This window comes from Neophocaena asiaeorientalis, unplaced genomic scaffold, assembly GCF_003031525.2.
Source record: "Neophocaena asiaeorientalis asiaeorientalis breed wild unplaced genomic scaffold, Neophocaena_asiaeorientalis_V1.1 scaffold31, whole genome shotgun sequence".
Lineage (NCBI taxonomy): Eukaryota > Metazoa > Chordata > Mammalia > Artiodactyla > Phocoenidae > Neophocaena > Neophocaena asiaeorientalis.
In genome coordinates, this window is record NW_020175320.1 from 17,312 (window position 1) to 38,359 (window position 21,048).

The 21,048-nt window shown below is 46.4% G+C and overlaps 1 protein-coding gene across 2 annotated transcripts in view; it reads right to left on the reverse strand.

Moving 5' to 3' along the window:
* Window positions 1-2,630: 2,630 nt before the first annotated feature.
* Window positions 2,631-21,048, reverse strand: part of SGPL1 (sphingosine-1-phosphate lyase 1) — a 54,645-nt gene continuing 36,227 nt past the window's right edge. For both annotated transcript variants that reach the window (XM_024765489.1, XM_024765490.1), the window contains exons 8-15: window positions 15,148-15,236; window positions 13,094-13,199; window positions 11,643-11,741; window positions 10,854-11,003; window positions 9,488-9,726; window positions 7,706-7,852; window positions 6,637-6,757; window positions 2,631-6,128 (exon numbers count right to left, since the gene is read on the reverse strand). In XM_024765489.1, coding sequence (XP_024621257.1) covers window positions 5,988-6,128; window positions 6,637-6,757; window positions 7,706-7,852; window positions 9,488-9,726; window positions 10,854-11,003; window positions 11,643-11,741; window positions 13,094-13,199; window positions 15,148-15,236 — 1,092 coding nt within the window. In that variant the 3' untranslated portion in view covers window positions 2,631-5,987. The remainder of the gene's footprint in view (window positions 6,129-6,636; window positions 6,758-7,705; window positions 7,853-9,487; window positions 9,727-10,853; window positions 11,004-11,642; window positions 11,742-13,093; window positions 13,200-15,147; window positions 15,237-21,048) is intronic.

The window sequence follows — 21,048 nt, forward strand, 5'->3', positions numbered from 1 at the left end:
AATACCTTTCAATATTTCTTTTAGGATTTTAGTGTTACTGTATTCTTTTAGTTTTTTCTTCTCTGAGAAATTCTCCTTCTATTCTAAATGATAATCTTGCTGGTTAGAGTATCCTAGGTTGCAGGTTTTTCCATTTCAGGACTTTGAATATATCTTGCCACTCCCTTCTGGCCTGCAGTGTTTCTGTATTGTGGTCAGTTCATAGTCTTATGGCGGTTCACTTGTAATTAATTCTTTGTTTTTTTCTTGCTGTCCTTAGAATCCTCCGTTTATTTTTCACTTTTGCCATTCTAATTGTAATGTGTCTTGGTGTAGTTCTCTTCAGGTTCATCTTGTGTTGGACCCTCTGTGCTTCCTATACCTGGATATCTGTTTCCTTCTTTAGGTTTGGGAAATTTTCAGCTATAATTTCTTCTAATACATTTTTGATCCCCTTTTTCTTCTTCTTCTGGGATTCCTATTGTGCATAGATTGACGTGCTTTATATTATCCCATAGATCTCATATATTGCTTTTTCTTGTCTTTCTGTCTGCTGTTCTGATTGGGTGATTTCCATTACTCTATCTTCCAGATCACTTATTCATTCTTCTGCATTATTTAGTTTGCTATTTATTGCCTTTAGGTTGGCTTTCATCTTGGCAAGTGAGTTTTATAATTTTAATCGTCTCCCCTTTATAGTTTCTAGTTCCTTTTTACAGTGATTTGTATTTGTTGATAGCCTTTCTTAATTCTTTCAGTATCTTTATTACCTCCTTCTGGAACTGGGGGTCTGGTAGTCTGTAGAGGTCTGTTTCATTATTTGCTCTTTCAGGGGATTTTCTTATTTTAATTGGGAGTAGTTCCTCTGCCTTTTCATTTCATTTAAATTTCTCTGACTCTATGGATTTAAGACAAAGTTATATACTGTGGTCTTGAAGGGCTGTTTTTCTCTGGGAGCATCCCTGTGTGGCCTAATATTTTTGGTGCGAGGACTTTTTAGTGTGGATGCCTGCCATGTCTGTCTTCAGGTTGTGCTGGATGTTATAGGAGGTACGATAGGTGTTGTGGTGACCAGAGCCTGCACTGGATGTTCAGCAGGGCCTCCTCTTTGCTCTGTGGTTGTCACAGCCCTCTTTGGGGCGGGTCTGCTCCCCAGTTGTTGGAGAAGAAGCCCCATATCCATTTCTGAGCTGTGGTGTGAGGTAGGCAGGACTGGAGCACTCCCGCTGAGAGAGGAGCCACTGAGTATTCTTCCACCGGAGCTGTCCACTAGGAAATGTGCTCTGTGGTGTTGCCTGTCACCTGTTGTGCAGGCTCACAAAGTACACTGTTGTTGGCACTGCCCTTGGCCCCGAGTCAGCCATGGGAATGCAGGCAGTCTACCAGGTGTACCTCAGGTGCTGTGCTCACAAAGCCACTAGCACAGATCCACCAAAGTCAGGCATGGGGACCGCTGTAGTTGCACACCTGGACCCGCCATGGGAGCTAAGGAGTCAGCTCAGGCCCTGACCATGCATCTGCATGCACGGGGCCCACAAAGCCTGCAGCTACTAATGCCGGACCCACCATAGCTACAGGAGCGCCAGTAATCTGCTCAGGTGTCCCACAGGCAATGAAGGTACAAAGCTGCGTGCAGCTACATAAATCCACTGAAGTCACACGCCTCTGCCTGTGGGCAACCCGCCAGCACTCGCATGCCCCCCGAGCTGTAGAGGGGGAGCCGTGCCCACTGTAAGCACCGAGAACGAGGCCGCTACGGCGAGGCCCCCCACTCCCTTGGTGTGCACGTTAATAACGGGGCTTCTGTGACCAACCATACTCTGTCCTGCACACACGCCTGGCCGCAGCCTGGACCACGCTCCAGCCCCTTTGGGCCATCTCTGCGCAGCCAACCCGTCCTCTCCCTGTGTCTATCTGCTGAAGCCGAGTTTCAGCACCCAGCCCCACGTGCTCCAGCAGATGCGCGTCTGGGCTGCGGAGTGCAACCAGGTGGCCGCGACTGTCTGTGCTGGTCTCTCTCTGTTCTGCCTGCTGCAAGCCGGCTGGCCGCACTGTCTGAGCTGCTGAAGCTCCCTGTCCCGGCTGATCTCCCAGCTGGTGAAGGGGGTTCCTGGGGTGAGGAGACCTTGCCTCTTTCACAGCTCCCTCCAAGGGGTGCAGGTCCCATCCTGATTCTTTTTTTTTTTTTCTTTCATCCTACCCAGTTATATGGTGATCTTTCTTGAAGCTTTGGTTGTATGAGATCTTCTGCCAGCCTCCTGTAGGTATTCTGTGAGAATTGTTCCACATGTACATGTATTGTTGATGTATTTATGGGAGGAGGTGAGCTCCATGTCCTTTTATATTCTGCCATCTTGATCTCTCTGTCCGGTACCTTTTTTTAGTAACAAGTTCTCAGTAAAGCTTAATGTCGAACCAACAAGGTTCAGACAGTGGTTCCCCCATCTGCTTCACTTCTGACATAAATTCTTCTAAATGTACTTTGACCTAATGACTGGATCAGGGGACAAGCCACTAGACATGGCAGTATGGACTGTTATGTCACCTTTCTGCCTCTGCTTACTCATGGATCAAAGACTGAAAAATGCCAACCTGGAAGGCACTACAGTTATATGAAGCACCTTGATGTGGTACAAAGACACAAGGAACACTTTTTGGAAATAAACATGTTTATTCTAAAATTAATGCAAATAATTGAAATTATAGCAGAGGATGTTAAGGAGCTATTATGGACCAAAAAAAACACAAGAAAAAGTAAGGCAATTACAACTCCAGCTCAAGAAAAGGCTCTCAAACACATGCCTTCTGCTTACGGGCTATAGCTGGTGGCTACCAAGTTAGGCCTCTGTCATTACTTCTATCACTACTGGGTCTAGCTAAAAGCAGCTTGTTGCTGTCAAGACCCACAGAGAAGGCAAAGGGGCTCACAGCTGTGAGCATCAGGACACCACTTCTTGGGTGGACCACGCCTCCTCACCAAACATATCCTGGCCCCTTTTTCTCTAGGGTTTACCCCAAAGCAAGTAGGGGCTCAGGGAACCAAGTCCTTTGGCAGAAACTATATGGCAAAGGCGGTATTCCTTGGCTTGATTCTGGCCAAGTGTGAATGGGCTGAGAGCCAGAATGAAAAGCTGGGTTACCTGAAGGACAGAACTTCAGAGCCTGAATAACCCTTCAGAAAGACTTCTCACTTCCTATTCATAATGGGACAAGAGGCCCAGTGGTTACGTGTGCAGATATCTGAGGAGTTCCATCAGCTCCCAAACCAAATGTAGGGCTTGAAATCAGTGTCCTTTGGTGAAATGGATCCACACTGCCCAGCTGGGTGGAGACCACCCCAGATGGCTCAATCCATCAGTAAGATGTAAGCAGGTGTGGATGAGGGGGGCGACTGAAAACTTAAGAGAAGGCCCTGGCCCTGAGGAACTGAAGATGTGAGTTCCAGACCTTTAAACAGGTGTGGCCACCACTCCTGGTGGAGCTACCAGGAAGGTGCTTGGAACTGAGCAGAACTGCCGCTCGTCCATGTCTGAACTGGTTCTGGTATCAGTGGTCACACACAACCATTTCAACACCAAGGGGCACTTCTCCCCAGCAGCCGGTTTGGAGCTGCCACCACCCCAGTAGGTATCTTCCCTGTGTGAATATAGTCATCCATAGTGACTAAAACTGGGGACATTTTATTAACTGCTTCTTAAGAGATTATTGCTGCAATTAGGAAGGGAGCCTTGAGATGGAAAAGGGGGAGATTAAAGACTGAAAAGATCTAAAAGAGGCCAGTACCGTTTTCCAGGTATAAAACCGGTCATGTTAAAAGTGACGTGGCAGTATATTCACGCGACTACTTAATTCTAACCCAGAAAAGAGAGTACAGTCTTCGCAGAGGCCGATGTGACACCTGCTAGCAACAAGACATCATCAAGACATTCTACCCACCACTGCCAGACTGTCACATGCACAGGTGTACAGAATGGAAAGCCCACAAGTGTTGGTCAGACTAACGCTCGTGACCATAACCTAGAGTGGCAACAAGCACTGTCACAGCACAGAGGAAGGTCCTGGGAGACACCGGAAGCAAGAGCACACTCTGCAGGACACGTGCTTCTCCATCTCAGCAGCTGACAAACCACAGTGCTGCCTGCCGGGGGGTTCTGGGCCCCTGGACTTCCTCTGTCCAACCTGAACACACTGGAGATTCAGGGACGGTTCATGCACAGTCTCTCTCTCAGGAGGTGCCCAGCAGTTCAGCCACCAGGGGGAACGTGACTCTCACCTCCAAAGGATCTGAGCCTCTAACAGAAACATACCCCAACCATCCTTGGAACCCACAGAAGACAGGATGAAGACACCACACCAGCCCTGCAGTGACATGGCCAGCTGGTCACAGTTAGTGTGGAGGAAGTACAGAGCTAAAGAACACTTCAGACAACCGTGCCAAGGAGCCGGCGGGAAGTCCGGGCGTCGTGGCTCTCCCGGCCGGTGTTCCCAGCGAAGAAGGCTAGAGGAGTCCAGCCTGAAGAGGCTGAATATTCAGGAGTCCCTGAGAGGGGTAGGGGACGAAGGAAAGTTCCTCCTGACTTACCCCTACCCAGGTGAAAGCCTCAAGGACCGATCCAGTTGCCCTCGGCCCGGGTCAGGAGTAGCCCGGCCCCGCTGAGGAAGAAGGCACATGGGGTGTCAGCATGAGAGCAGGACCACGGCTCAGCCTAGATCAGGGCCCCGCGTGGGAGGCGGAGCGTGGGGAGCGGGCGCAGGGTTGGGTCCTGTCCCTGCACCACCCTGAGCAACTAGTCTGACGAAGGAATCCCAGGCCCTGGGCCACAACTGACACTTGCCATCATGTCTTCCTATTCCAGAAAGTTTACCTCATCCTAGCCAGGGCCGAGGAGCTTGCAGTACCTGAGGCTTAACTGCCGTCGTACCTTTGGGAGCTGAATAAAGGGGGAAGAGGCAGGAAGAACACAGAATGGAGAGAGATTTTCCCTGCCTTGGGGGCTCTCTCACACCCACCTCGGGTAAGTTGAGGCAATTTGTGAAGGTGCTTTGAGCTGTTCCTTCAGGCAAGCAAACATGCTTGACGGCTTGGAGTGGCAGGGAGGGGAGGACTGCTGCCAACTCTGGTGACACATGTGAATTTGGGTGCTCATCCCACCCCGATCCTCAGGAAAGTACAGAAAAGGGCCCAGGAGAGAGTTCAGGTGTGCCCCAACGCTGCCAATTCAGGGAGGCAGCCCCAGAAGGCCCTAGATTCTCTGAAACCGCGTTCTTTCCCTCGTCCATGGAAATAGGGACAAACCAGTGGGGGCATAATTTCCAACAACAGTCTTCAAAGATGACGACAACCAAGTATCAAATGGGAACTGCAGGCACCGCCGAGGACCAGCGACTGCTCCAGACCCTGCCGTGGTGGACTGAGCAGATCTGCTGGACCGTGCCGGCCCCGCATAGCAAGAAGATGGCTGGTCAACCTGTGTCTTCGAGAGACAACACAAGCTGCAACAGAAGGGACCCTGAGACAGCTAACCACTCACAGAGGAGGACTGGAAAAGCCTCCTGCTTAGAGCAGACCTCACCCTCACCGAGGGAAACATCGGTTATGGAACACTTCCCGTCTGACTAGCCCACCTGCCTGAGGTAACAAAGCAAACCTTTTCCTATCTCGTAAACCGTAGCCCAGCTTCCCTAAGGAGTCAGGACAGGTCAGAGCTCCCACACCGTGATTAAGTGAAGCTGAAAGCAAGAGGGGTTAGAGAAGGAAATGGTTAAAACAATTCCCAGGGTAACATTTAGGACAAGGGCAAAATAATTACGTCATGGAATCCTTTAGAGTCTTCACGTTAAAAACCACAAAGGGATGGAAACAAGAATCCTGAGGATCAAGCTGTCTCATGGTCTGCCGTGCTGTGCTCTGTGGAGCAAAGACCAGATGTTGAAACCACGTGGCCCGTCCCACACCCCGAGAACCTTCTGAAGGCCAGAGGCACCTCAGGGCCACGGAGGATCCCAGCTCAGCGGGGTTTTGGAGAACCATTCATCTGGCTGCCCTGAGTTACAGCGTCTGTGCTGAAAAGGCTGTCCAAGAAGACGGAGGACAATTCTGCCACCAGGTTCCTGTCGACTGTAGCCTGGGCCATGCCGTAGATCGCACCCTACAAACCCAGTCACAGAGTGTCATTAGAGACGAGGGGTCCGGAGCAGCCCGCGCTGCGGTCGTGCACTCCTCCTCCCCCCATGCCCGCCTCCCCAGCCCAGGCACTGTGCAAGCAGAAAGGCATAGGCTGTTTTTCACAGGCATTTGCCAGCCTGCCATTCTGCCTAAAGAACCGTCCTATGGGATTTGGTGTAGAAAATTCCGGAGGAAACAGGCTTATTGCCTTTACCTGTGTCAAAATTTTCTTTTGAAATGGACACTACCACCACCTGTCTTTGTACAGCACTTTCAAATTTACAAGGTGCTTATTATATCTAGCATACCTCGTTTGAGACTAAAACAAACCCTGGGAATGGGTGAGCAGAGATCATCAGTTCTGACTAATAAGGAAAGAGGTTTGTGGATAAGGGACAGAGGCAGGAACAGACTGGAGATCATCTGATTCTTTCAAGCCCACCAACACCACCTGAACTTCCACAGGAAGAAAAAACCCCACGTGTCCCTACCATTCCTGTGGTCTTTGCTTTCGGATTCTTCATGATTTGAGTGACGGATTCCCGGATGTCCTTTAGGAACTGTATCGCTACTCGCTTACGGGTGTGTACCAGTGTGATGCAGAAATGAATGCTATGGGAGAAGAAAGACAAAGTGAGATGAATCCTGGAATAAGAGGGGGAAAAAGTTCTGAAATCAGGCAGCCCCCAACACAGGAATTGATTGACTGCTTCTTCATGGTGCTCGTGACAAGTGTAGCCAAAGTGCTCCCAGCCGTGGGCATCAGGGCTCTCAGATACACGGGCTGTCAAGAGGGCTTCATGCCCTCAGCGTGACCGGGAACCACCCTGACAAGATGAATACAGCTGGCTGTTCTGTCCTCCCCCTCCCCTCAGAAACTGTCCACTGCTGTTCCTTCAAGCATGTGACAACCCACAGGACGCTTTTATCTTAGGTGGTAAACCCTCATGGGGCTAGGGCCATATGGCTGGGGTCTCGAAGGTCTTCAGGGCAGAGAAGAAACTGACTGCCCCTGTAGGGAGATTGGGGTACAGTGGGATTGTGAAGAGGAGAAAACGGAATCCAGATGGGACTGGCAGTGGCACGACACATGACAGGATCGGCGGGGGTGCGGAGGACACTAAGAGACCTACTCTGTTGAAGCAGAGTGTTTATTTAAAGGCATCCTGGAAGATTAGGTTAGAAATGCCTATGGAAGGCGACAGCAGCAGGCCTGAATGACTGCAGGCCCTGGATTAGAGGCCCTCCGTTACTCAGGTCATGAGAGCACCTGCGGATGGGCCAGAACAGAGCCCAGAGAGAGAGCAAGTGTGTGTGGGGCGGTGGGAGACGATCTCATGACCGACCACTCGTCTCAAGGCTGCCCCCTAATTTGCCAGACTTTAAAGCTAACAGTCTTGTTCTTGATATCGAATAACTCCAAATAGCAAGACAGACATCCTGAGATACTACAGGTGCCACTAAAGTGCTGGGCTCTAGCAGTCACTCTCTGTACTTCAGGTCATCTTGCTGTCCAAGTCCTTCAGCAGTCATGGAGCAAAGGAAAGTCTTCAAGCTCACCTGGGTGGGAACTGCAACTGGTTCAAGCTCCAGCCCTTGGCATTCATCAGGTTGAATAGTCGATAGATGTCAAAATCATGGGAGCCCAGAGCAATGACTGACAATTGAGGATTCCCAAAAACAAAGATGCCTTTGATATTTTCCAGTCTTAAAACAAAAGGAACAGAAAGGAAATTCAGGCACGTACATTCTTCTGGTCATCTCATGTCTCCCTTGTAACAAATCTAACCTTTGGGGGCTTAAGTTTTCTCATAAGGTGGCTAGACTGAAATCAGTGGTTCCTAAATATTAAAAATATTTTTAAGGCTCAAACCCCACTAGATCCAATGAATCAAGACTGTTGGCTCTTAACCTGTCTGCCCAACCCCCAAATTATAATATGCCCCTCAGGGGTATCTGAGGGATAAACACTGTACTTTTTTGTAAATCCTGGAAAAATAATCCATCTCTCTTTAAAAAAGTCATCCATGTAGGGCTTCCCTGGTGGTTCAGTGGTTAAGAATCCGCCTGCCAATGCAGGGGACACGGGTTCAAGCCCTGGTCCGGGAAGGTCCCACATGCTGCAAAGCAGCTAAGCCCATGTGCCACAACTACTGAGCCTGCGCTCTAGACCCCATGAGCCACAACTACTGAGCCCGTGTGCCACAACTACTGAGCCTGCGCTCTAGACCCCATGAGCCACAACTACTGAGCCCGTGTGCCACAACTACTGAGCCTGCGCTCTAGACCCCATGAGCCACAACTACTGAGCCCGTGTGCCACAACTACTGAGCCTGCGCTCTAGACCCCATGAGCCACAACTACTGAGCCCGTGTGCCACAACTACTGAGCCTGCGCTCTAGACCCCATGAGCCACAACTACTGAGCCCGTGTGCCACAACTACTGAGCCTGCACTCTAGAGCCCACGAGCCACAACTCCTGAAGCCTGCACACCTAGAGCCCATGCTCCACAAGACAAGCCACTGCAATGAGAAGCCCATGCACCACAACCAAGAGTAGCCTCCGCTCACCGCAACTAAAGAAAGCCCGCGTGCAGCAACAAAATTAAAAAATTGAAAGTCATCCACGTAATCCCTAAAGCAAGAAATGGTACAGCACTTCTCAGCAGATGGTGTATCAGGACCATATGCAGGCCTTTTTCAAGTGAGCTGTGCCTACTGGCTGCTTTCATTCACCCTCAAGAGCGTGAAGAGGCCTCCCCAATCCTGGTGACACACGGAGAGCCAGGCAGGTGACACACGAAGAGGTGTGTTAGACAAAGCACACAAGCTGGTTCTAGCCTTCACCCCAGATTTCACCACCCCTTCCGCCCTCCCCCTCTCCAGTTCTTCTCTTACTCCAGCGATCCTCCAAGTGTGACTCAGACCAGCAGCATTAGTGTCCACTGGGAACTTTCAGAAATGCCAATCTTCAGACTCCCGTTCCAGACCTACTGCGTCAGAATTCTAGGAGTGGGCCCCGGCAATCTGCGTCTTAACAAGCCCTCCGTGTGACTGATGAGGGTTCAACCTCACGTTCTGAGAAGCGCTGTCTTAACCGTTAAGCTGTACACCAGCACCTGGCAAGAGCTGCCAGTTGTCAGGGAGACAACACGGCCCACGGATGAAGCCCGGGTGCGGCCTCCAAGTCCCAGCACGCAAGGGAGCTGACCCCCCCAGGCCAACACCACACTCCGGGCCTGCAGACGGGCTGCAGCCACGGCACTGGGCCTAGCAGCTGCCTTGAGCCTACAGCAGACAAAGCAAGTGACACGGCAGAGCCCCCCAACCTTCCAGACATACTCTGACTTGAGGAAGCGAGTGGTTTTGATGATCTGCTTGGTAGCTTCAACGTAGCCGCTCTCACCGAAGTACATCAGGGCGGCCCAACAGGCTGCACTGATGCCACCAGGCCGTGAGCCTGCAATGGTTGGGGAAGCGTAGATGCCGCCCTGCCAATCTGTGTCAACGAAGAACTGATGGTGCCTGTACTTCTTGTCAGAGTATAACACCACTGAAGAGCCCTTGGGAGCGTAGCCATACTGAGGGGCAGAAGCAGACAGGTGAGTGTACAGTTCCACGCGGCAGACCTGCCCCAGAGCTCTCTTCACGCAGATTCCCCCTGTCTGTCGGTTTCCCTCTGTTCCCACTCACATTAAGATTTCCAACTTATTTATTAAAAAGTATAAGAAACTTCAGGGCGGTTCATGGGGTTTAAATTCTCTGTTTTAGGAATGAGGAATCTGAGGCCCAGGAAAAGCAACGTCTTGTCTAGTTAATCGGTTTGCTTCCTATCTCTCACGCAGCATAGAGTTTTCCTTATTCTTATTTAAGACAGTACCCCAGGAAGGTATGTCAGGATGGAAGCAAAGATAAATTTCCACTGGAAGCCAGGACAGGTGGAATTGAGGTCACTTGTAGCAACTAAAATCACGCTCTGACCCCCTTTCCATCCTTTCTGGCTGAGTATCATGCTTCCTTCTTAACGCCATGGTGCTCAAAATCTAGAAGCTACTTCATCCAGCTGTAAAATGAACTACGTACTTCACGAGTGTGCCCTCCTAATTAGCTCACTGAAGCTAACACGTGACTGATGTTACCCCCTGAGCCACACAAGGATAGACAGTAAGAAAGAGGGCACTTTGCCTCAGTCCACCAGGGGTAGCAGGCATGGACATTTCAAACATCACAAGCCAAACATTCCTGAGCACATAAGTTCATCCCTTTTTCAGAAGGGCTCTTCCAGTGATAAACTCCAGTCACGCAGGTACAGGAGCCCCCGGAGCTTGGGGGCTGCAGCGTCAGCGTACCTCCTCTTAGGAACTCCGGTTATCAACCTCACCTCCTCCCCCCACCCCCAAGGATCTCAAGGCTTCAGGGAACCTTTGTGTAAGGGCCACTACACTAGCATGTCGCAGTTACATACAGTCACTGGATACAGAAACTCTCTTAGCTGTGACATAAAGATAATAGCTTCCTTTTCACTACTGCTGGTCACCTCTAGCATTGTACCTTGTCATACGAATCAGCTGCCTTGGTGTGAGCAAAGAGCCAGATTTAATTTTATATTAATGGGGGAAACTAATGCTTTAACCAATTTTTTTACTGGTAGTAGTCAAAATAATCAACTGTCTACTTTGATTAACATGTGGTCTCTTCCCTCACTCACCTTATGAGTATCAACTGAAATGCTGGTCACACCTTTCACCCGGAAATCAAATGGGTGCTCCAGTGGGTATCCGGCTTTCTCCATAAAGACGATGAGGAAGCCCCCCAGACAAGCGTCCACGTGAAGAGGTATTTTGTATTTGACAGCCAGCTAGTTCCATAAACCAAAGACCATAGACAATATCAGTTATAGCTCTACAACGAAAACTTTGCAAGACATGGGTGGAATGGTGGGATACAGGCCCAAGGCATTATGTACTGTCTTCCATGTTTTAAAAACCTGGCTGTTTTTGACATTTTTTAATAAAGCTTGTCTTTCAAATGTAGTTAGCCTTCAAAATAATTCATCTGAATGTGGTTTCTATTTTATATTTAAATACGTGGGGCCTCAAACTCACCTGCAAAATCCAGCAAGAAATGAGAAGCACTCTGATTTAGGCTGGGGGCGGGGAAGGAGGGAGGGATGCTCTGGGGCAGCATGGTGAGCTCTGGCAGGCATGCCCTAAATGCAGATTATTTCCTGATCTGAATCAAAACGTCAGTACTGCTTCAGAATGTCCAGTTTAAACAAAGGCTTCCTCCTCGTGTTATCCCTCCCCCGTAGCAGAAGCTAGTCACTTTCAGAGGCTTCGGCAGAGCTGTGCAGCTTATCACAGGGCGGATGAGAGCTGTTCATCACCACTGGGCTAGAATCTAAACTCAAAATAGCTTCTTTTTGGCAAGTACTGCACCATTAGATTCTACTTTAAAATCTCAGTCTGCCTGCCTAGTAGTCCATTCTCACACATACCTTGGCCACATCAGGGACAGGATCTATCACACCGTGAGGAAACTGGGGGGCAGAACAGACGAGCATGGCAGTGTTCCTGGAGATGGCTCTTCGCATGGCCTAGGGGTTTAAAGTTGAAAGGAAAGTGAGAAGCCACATCACAATTCCTCCTCTTTTCTGCCGCCAGGAGCAATCTAGGCTACTAGCCTCGAGTTCCAGTTCCACTAGCACCCCTGCTTCACCTCTCCAACCTGGAAGAACACCACCGCCCTGCCGTGCTGGCCGGATACAAACATTTGGGAGGAACAGTCTGAGAGCACAGTACAAAAACAGCAGAATCACCGTGAGGGTAAAAAAGAATATTCGGCTAAGAGGCAAAAGAGCCAAATGTGAGTCCTTGCCCCACCTATTAGCAGTGAAGCCTTGAGGAAACTACGTAACCAGCCAGTGTGTTTCCGCGGCTGCAATAACACTAACAGCTTCTACGACCTCCCCAGGTTGTCATGAGGCTCAAATGCGATTCTGATAACACTGAAAACTACAGAGTTCTTCTGTGTAAATGCAAGGCATAAAAGTAATTACTAAAGGAATATTACTCTGGCTTAAAATATCCTGCCATTTGCGACAATGTGGATGAACTTGGACGACATTACGCTAAGTTAAATAAGCCAGACACAGAAGGACAAATACTGCACGATCTCACTTATATGAGGAATCTAAAACAAACTCATAGATGCAAAGAGTAGAACTGTGCTTGCCAGGAGCTGGAGGATGAGGGCAACAGGGAGATGTTGGTCAAGGGGTACCAAGTTCCAGTTAGGCAAGATGAGTAAGTTCTGGAGCTCTAATGTAGAGCCACGTGACTACGCTGAGCAACACTGCACCGTATAGCTGAAATCTGCTGAGAGATCTGCAGGGTGGTCTTACGTATTCTAACCGTGAAGAAAGAAAATGGAACTATGTGAGGTGATGGAGATGTTAAATAGCTTGACTGTGGTGATGATTTCACAATGTACGCATGGATCAAAACACCAAGTTGTATACCCTATACACAATGTTTTACTTGTCAATTAGTTAATACCTCAATTAAGGTGGGGGGAATAATGCTAGTGCTAATAAACTGTACCGTTTACTTCTGAAAAAAAATTACTATTATAATGGCAATGGTACTAATTCAGGCCAATCGAAAACGACAGTGAGAGTCTTAGGGCAAGTTAGTCCTGGCTCATTTTACAGACAGAAGAGAGTGATGGTGCTGAAACAAAACCTTGAAGTCTCAGGTTTGTCTCATCTTCCTATTCGAGTTCATGAAAAGACTGAAGCTGCAGTGACTCACCACTGCCAGTGGCAGTTTTTGCAACTCTGGCTACTACAGTCAAAGGCATTTTGAGCCTATCTGTGTGTGACACTGGAAAAAGCACTTCCTGCTTCTTGCAGCCCAAGACAGACAACAGCCCTTCAGAGGAACTCACCCGAACATCCACCTCCATCACTTTGTTCAGTGGAACCCGTTTAATCTTCATCCCAAAATAGTTGGCTGCTTTGTCAAATGCAGCATGGGCACTCTGGGGGGCTACACTAAAGGACAGGGAAGAAGAAAACAGTGAAATTCAAATCAAAACAGGGTTCAAGAGATAACATGGTTAGCAGCTAATCTAAATCACCAGGAAGCAACTTCTGATTATTTTTAGTCCAGTTTTTAAAACTGTTTATATTGTTTTATTTTTCTTTTTAAACACAGACAAAAAGAGGTCACCTGATTTTCTAGAGAAACCTTCTCCCTACTTCTTCCTGCTACCAAACCATTTTGGTAGCAGGAAGAACTTGGAAATAATGCCACATGGAGGGATCCCAAGCATCAGTCAGGGCTGACGGGGAATCTGGCTCAGATCAACATGCGGTCGAACCCTCTAGGGGTTGCCTACCCAAAGACGGGTACCTCAGTGAGGAGCAAGCTTCCTGACACAACACATGTTCAAGCACAAAACATAAGATTGCTCGGCAGGGATGCTAAAGCAGCAGTCAAGCATCAGATCAGTGCTCTTCTCCATCTCTGGAAGACCATGATCCTATGAAAAACGACAATCCCCATTTTTCCTTCATATTTGGGAGCAGCATTTCAAACAGTATTGAAAAAGGAAACCAAGTCATTTGCTTTCAGACTTCCCTCATTTACTCCTCTCTTACAATTAATCTGTTCCCTTTAAGGCAGAAAAATCGCTATCACTGAGTAAGTACCAAGCATCAAAGATTCGTGCATGAAGAGAGATGGCAGCCTAACTTACTCTTAGGCTAGGTATGAATCACAGCATGAGATCATGTACAACAAAACTCTTAGTCACTTGACACTTGTGGAAAAAAATTAACCCAAAAGATGTGGTATAAACACATTGTACAAGGAGGGAACCTAAAGAAAAAAAAAAATGCAACCAAGTATCAAAATTATGTCCATGGGGTGGCAATACAGGTACATCTCAAGAAGATTTATTAAAACTTTCCTCCCAGAACACAGCTGTCAGGCTGAAATTTTCTTAGGGAGCACCCTGAAGCAGCCTATTATACTTAAGTAACTTTCACTGAACTGAGATAAGTAGAGAGCTTTCCTTAGGCACGAGATAAACTTATAGCATCACAGAATTCAAAGATGTAGTCCTATAACTCTGTCAACTTTTAGAAAAAGGATCAATATACACCAGGTATAAATCTGGGTGGTTGGGAAAGGGAATGACCTTCAATATTAACTAGCAGATCCACTTAGGATTTTGCTGAATGTGAAGGATAATGGTCAGGGGCACAGGACAGGAGAGAAGAGGACTGGAATTACCAGAGGAAGACAAGAATCAGAAAACAGATTATCAGGCTGTTTCACACAGCAGTATTCCACACAGACAAACCTAACAGGGGAAAAAACCCAGCCACACATACAGTCAAGCCCTCCGTATCCATGAGTTCAGCCACCCAAGGAAGGAAAATACTCAGGGGGAAATGAGTTCCAAAAAGCAAAACTTGTATTTGCTGCATACCAGCAACTGTTTACATAGCATTTACACATTAAGTATTCTAAGTAATCTAGAGATGATTTAAAACCATATGGAGGGGCTTCCCTGGTGGCACAGTGGTTAAGAATGCGCCTGCCAATGCAGGGGACACAGGTTTGAGCCCTGGTCCAGGAAGATCCCACATGCCGCAGAGCAACTAAGCCTGTGCGCCACAACTACCGAGCCTGCGCGCTAGAGCCCGTGCTCTGCAACAAGAGAAGCCACCACAATGAGAAGCCCGTGCACCGCAATGAAGAGTAGCCCCTGGCTCACCGCAGCTAGAGAAAGCCTGCGTGCAGCAACGAAGACCCAATGCAGCCAAAAATAAATAAATTTAAAAAAAAAACACAAACCACTATATGGAGGATATGTATAGGCCATATGCAAATACTATACCACTCTATATAAGGGACCTGAGTATCGAGGATTTGGTATCCGTGGGGGTCCTAGAACCAATCCTCCATGGATACCAAGGGAACTGTACATACATTTCTGGAGTTTTGATCCCATTCTCGAAGGCCAGTTCCCGATAAGCTTTACAGGCCATCAGAATACTTTCTGTCCCCCCGGAGGTCACCTGTAATAAAAAAAAAAGAGAGGCCATCTGTGGAAGGCAGTTAGGGATAGCTATCAGCATGCACTTCCTGCCTTGATGTTGAGGGTATCTGATGCAGAAGCAGGTGAGCTCTTGGATGCATGCTGCAGAGCACATGCTTCTGTCCACAAGAAGGAAAATGTGACTTTATTGGCTAAGCCCAATCTTGGTTCAGGAGAAGAATAAAAACTACTAAGTGATGAGAAGCTCCACACTGCATGAACAAATGTACATCTGCCCAGATCCCATCTGTGCGCAATCCGCCTACATTTCTGTTGTCCGTCCAGCTGCAGATAGCATAGGGCATTTTACCTCGTCCAAAAGCATCAGGGTTACTGACTTTCATTTAAAATGTTAATGCCCATTGAAGAATGTGAGACTGTGAAGTTACAACTCTAGTCAGCTATGCAATACACCAGAAGACCAAGAAGAGACACTCAGATATTCCAAAGTAAACTTGTCGTTTTGACAAGTTTGAAACAGAAAAAAGCAGAAGCCTCTACTTAGAAGTTTGTTAACTTATCTGAAATTAAAACAAAAAAATCCTAATGTTTTTAAAGTGAAGAAAAATGTTCTCCTGAAGCTACTAGGCCTAGCACCTCTGATACAGGCGAATTTCTTTACCAGATTTGATACAAAAATACTCAGAGGTCATTCCATTCATCTTGTCTTCCTCACTGGACTACAAAACTCATGAAGGTGGGGACCGTTCTGTTCATGACAATATTCCTGGCACCTAGCTAGTAGCTGGCACCTACCAGATCCTCCATTAACATTTCTTAATGCCTGATTTGACTCTCAGTAAACCATGACCAATACAGGTATGTCATATCCATCTGGCTATCCTTTGATAACATCTAAGAATGAAATAATTTCAAAACAAACAGGGAAAAAAAAAAGCCATAGCACTGAGCTAGGTGGATATTTCCTTAGATTTATCATCTCCAAAGATTCATATAATCTTAGAAAGCTTTTCCATTTTACAGGTAAGAAAACTGAGCCCCAAAACTGAGAGATTAAGTGATTCATCCAGTGTCATCCATCTTTTGATAAAAAGTAAAACTTTCTATATTTTCATATTTAGTGTAACTTAACATGAGATGAAATGAGAGCAGGCAATGACTGAAATTTCCTAAAGTAATATCCACACATAAGACAAAAATACCACAGGATACAAAATCCCAGTGGAGGGACTTCCCTGGTGGCAGTGGTTAAGAGCCCACATGCCAGTGCAGGGGACATGGGTTCGAGCCCTGCTCCGGGAAGATCCCACGTGCTGCAGAGCAGCTAAGCCTGTGCGCCACAACTACTGAGCCTGCGCTCTAGAGCCCATGAGCCACAATACTGAGCCTGTGCTCTAGAGCCCGTGAGCCACAACTACTGAAGCCCACGTGTCTAGAGCCCGCAACAAGAGAAGCCACTGCAACGACAAGCCTGCGCACCCCAACAAAGAGTAGCCCCCGCTCGCCACAGCTAGAGAAAGCCCGCGCACAGCAACAAAGACCCAAAGAAACCAAAAATAAAAATTAAAAATCCCGGTAGTCAGGAATTAGCTGAGAAGAGTCAGTCATTTTGTAATTGAGGAAGCCTTCAGGAAATGTGACCGTCATCCACACAGTAAGCCACTGAACTCAGGCACGGGACACTTGTTTGTAGGTCTCTGCATTTCTCTGCTTACAGTTGAGGTCAGCGCTGCAAATCGCGGCATGTCCTGTGGTCCAGCATAAAACCTTAGAACATCACATGAGGAGCCAAGCCAGTTGTGAAGGAAGTCGAGAAAGGATCAAGTCCTCAGCACACTCATCTCTCACTAAGGTCCAGTAATGACCTAAGCAGAAATATTTCCAAACCCCTAGTCACTCACTCACTTCACATGTCCTATTTTCAGTCCAATAATTCATCCAATCAACATCATTATCTGTTAGGCAAACACGAGTGTACTTTGGACTGTAAAAGCAGGAACACCTAAATTTTACTTCCAATTTTTATTTCTGATCCCTAAATTCTGTGTTCAGATATGCTGCTACTCTCCCATTTCCCTCTACCCCTGGCACTACCCCTCCAAAAATGGAAATCTAATTCTGAAGTAAGAAGACAGAGGCCTCAATAACTACTTATTACGTTAGTCAACATCTTTCAACATTTTTAAAACCTCTCACTCTAATATATGACATCTAAATCAGCAACAAGAGAACAGGTCCTATTTGGAAATTTTTCTTTTAGATACTCTTTAGATACTCTTTTAGATACATTTGCACAAGCCAAAGCTGTTTCCCATGGCAACAATTTCCTTCAGTATATAAAGTCACCTCTCACCCATTCGAACTGGGGCAAATGAAGCTAATAAAAGGACAGTTTAAGGTTGAAGAAGAAAGAGTGAGAAGAGCTTAATACCTTAGTTGGAAACAGGCTAAAGACTGCCCAGCCAGTTGGCCGTGTCTTCTTGTTTCCCACCTCTGAACTCTGAACTGTCTTCACCAGAGATGGCTCATCAAGAGAGACAGAAAGACAGAGACGAAAGAGAGAAACAGAGAAACTCACATAATCCCAGAGGTAATTAGTTCTCTTATAAAAGTCTAAGTATCAGAAGAGACTGGGGATCTTAGACTCTGTCTTTCCTTCTCCTGACCCCTGACACAGCACTAAAAAGGGTCCTAATGGGAGAGGCATGGTTTAACTGTAGCAATGCAAAAACCACCCCCCCCCAGAGTTGGATTTCTGGATTAAGATGGAAGACTGAAACTACTTCACAGACTTTCTCTCCCCCAGTATGTGCAAGAATAAAGGAAAAAAGCATTAAAACCCTGCAATAACAACAACCAAAGATCTTAAGAGAGGGAATCTAACACAATAAACTTCAAATACTGATGATGAGAAAAAGAAACAAGTTTCTAAAGCACAGCAAAGAGTAAAACCCAGTTCTTCATCCCTCCTCCAAGACATGGAAATTGTCCGGGTAAGTCAGCAAAACCCTGAGAATTCTCATTAACACCCCCCAAATCTTCAGAGAAGCAAATGGAGGCGGTTTCTTTATTGTCAGATGAGTGGGTGATAGACATAGCGGCTGGGGAGAAACAAGCAGCCTGGGGAGAGAGAACACCAGGACTGACTCTTTAAAAGTGAAGACTCCAGGGATACAGGATGAGCTAAAGAAATAAAGCCCAAAGAGTATTATTCTCTTCCAGCTAGGCAGAGTGAACTCTGGTAGGTAACTTTTAACAAAATCTCAGAAGAGGCCTAGATATTCTAATACAGGTGGAACAAAGCTTCACCCAAGCCTTGCCTCTCAGACAAGAAATGACCCATCATGCATCAGAACAAACAGAACGTCTAGAGACAGTCACTGAAGCACGAGCCAAGATGAAAGAAATGGCATGGTAACTATGCAAACATATGAAAAGGAAAAAAGGCAGCCTGCAAAGTAAAGGCCAACTCAGGAGGAAATTCCTCCTGTTTCTCACTGCAGGACAACATCATAAGAACATGAATTCAAGAAAACAGAAGCTGAAAGACTGGCCACTGAAACAACAGAGTGAGACCACAGATCTGGAAAAAACCCCAAAGTACCAAGTAGCATGATTCCAGAATTACTAAATACATTAGGAACGGCAAGAAACAGACTGAACACTGCTGAGAATAAAAATACTGACTTAGAGGAAAGGTTTAAGGTAAATTAGTGAACCCAGATAAGAAAGAGATTGAAAGCTCAGTGCTGCTCTACATTTGCAGAACTGTGTCCACCTGGCTGGTCATAGATAACCAAAAGGCATACAGAGAGGAAGGACGGGCACAGGTGGAAATCTGTGAAATCATATTCTCTAAGAAAAGCGGAGAATCCTAGGAAAACTGTGGTGAAGAGAAGATTCAGGGGGAAAGAGGCTTTCAAGTATACAAAGGTCTCCCACATGGAAAAAAACAATCATGGAACTTCAATTTCCAGCAATATACATTATATAGCTTGGGCAACCCTCCTAACTAGAACAACTAAAAAAGCTTGATAAAACATTAAAAAATATTTTTACATCCACCACTGAGTTAACATAAAGGAACACACTGAACCCCCAAACAAAGCAAAATCAAGAATCCTACAAGATAAGTGAATGTCAAAGCTGGTTTTAACTCTGAGGATTATTGCCAACTCCTAGATCTAGACCTCAAACTCCCACTTTGACAAATAAACAGGAAATAAATGTAGGGCCTGCTCAAGATAAGGAATCTAAGAGGTGATGGCTGAAAACAGAGACTTCACCCACACTCTCAGCAGTACAAGAAATAAACCCCGCTGGTACAGAAGAGAACAGCAAGAAAAATTACTTTTCTCAACCCAGATGCTCAGGGTAAAGAAAAATAAGGATCTCTCAAGAATGTATGCCAAGACAGCTTTTATTCGAGTTTGTGGTCTGAGTTCAGACTACTTCCATAGTACAAAACTGTGAGCTGAAACTCAGACTTAAATTGGTTCCAGTGTGGCCGCACTTTACAGCAAATCCCCAGTAACTGGCAGAAGTAAATACAAAAATACAAATCTTCTCTGGAAGAACTTAACTTCAATCTAGGCCTCAAAGTTAAGTTTCCAAGAAAATGAGTGACTCACAGAAAAAACCAAAACAAAACAAAAAAACACAAATATAAGGATACAAGACAGCATAAGTGAAACCAGCAGAAGCAGACAGGTAAGGCTCATCAATAATGGAATTATCAGACATAGACTATAAAACAATTATGTGTAATATATTTAAATAAACAAAGCATAAGACAAGGAAAGGGACTACAAAGAACCAAGCAAATTAAAAAAAGAACCAAAAAAAAAATAAAAAATAAAAAATAAATAAAAAAAAATAAAAAAAAAAAGAACCAAACCGAATTCTCAAGAATGAAAAACACAGTAAATGAAATTTAAAAAACAATGGAAGAACTAAAGAGTGGATTATACACAGCTAAAGGGGGAATTAATAAAAACCCTGCATGTATCACCCAGCTCCAACAATTCTCAACTCATAGCCCATCTTTCTTCTAACCTCAACTGCCCCAGCCATTGTTGCTATTGAGAATATCAGTCATTCTAAAAGTTAAACCTTTACAGGTTATCTATGTCTTCTGGCTACTTTTAAATACCAACTAGAGGTGTGTTAGCCTTTCTCACTCTATCGTTCATGTCTCTTAACTTTCTATTTGTCTCTCCAGGTTTTATTCTGGTTAACTTTTAAAACTCTCTTATTCCATAAATTTGACTTAGGAACCATGTAAATATTTTACATGGCTATAAATGAACTAGGGCTCCTTGAATGAATGGCTGATTCTGGGTCTGGAGCAGGAAATGTAAAAAGTAAACCTGGAATATCTCATCAAATAAAAATATTTTGTCCAGGGCTTCCCTGGTGGCGCAGTGGTTGAGAGTCTGCCTGCCGATGCAGGGGACACGGGTTTGTGCCCCGGTCTGGGAGGATCCCGCATGCTGTGGAGCGGCTGGGCCCGTGAGCCATGGCCACTGGGTCTGCACGTCCGGAGCCTGTGCTCCGCAGCAGGAGAGGCCACAGCAAGGAGAGGCCCGTGTACCGCAAAAAAAAAAAAAAAAATTTGTCCAAAAAAAGAGAAGGAAAGAAAGGAAGTTTGCAAAGACTACTTGAATCATGCAAAAAGACCCAGGAGCCAAAATTAAGAAGTTCCCCTTTGTGACAGCCTGGAGGGGTGGGATGGGGAGAGTGGGAGGGAGGGAGACGCAAGAGGGAAGACATATGGGAACATATGTATATGTATAGCTGATTCACTTTGTTATAAAGCAGAAACTAACACA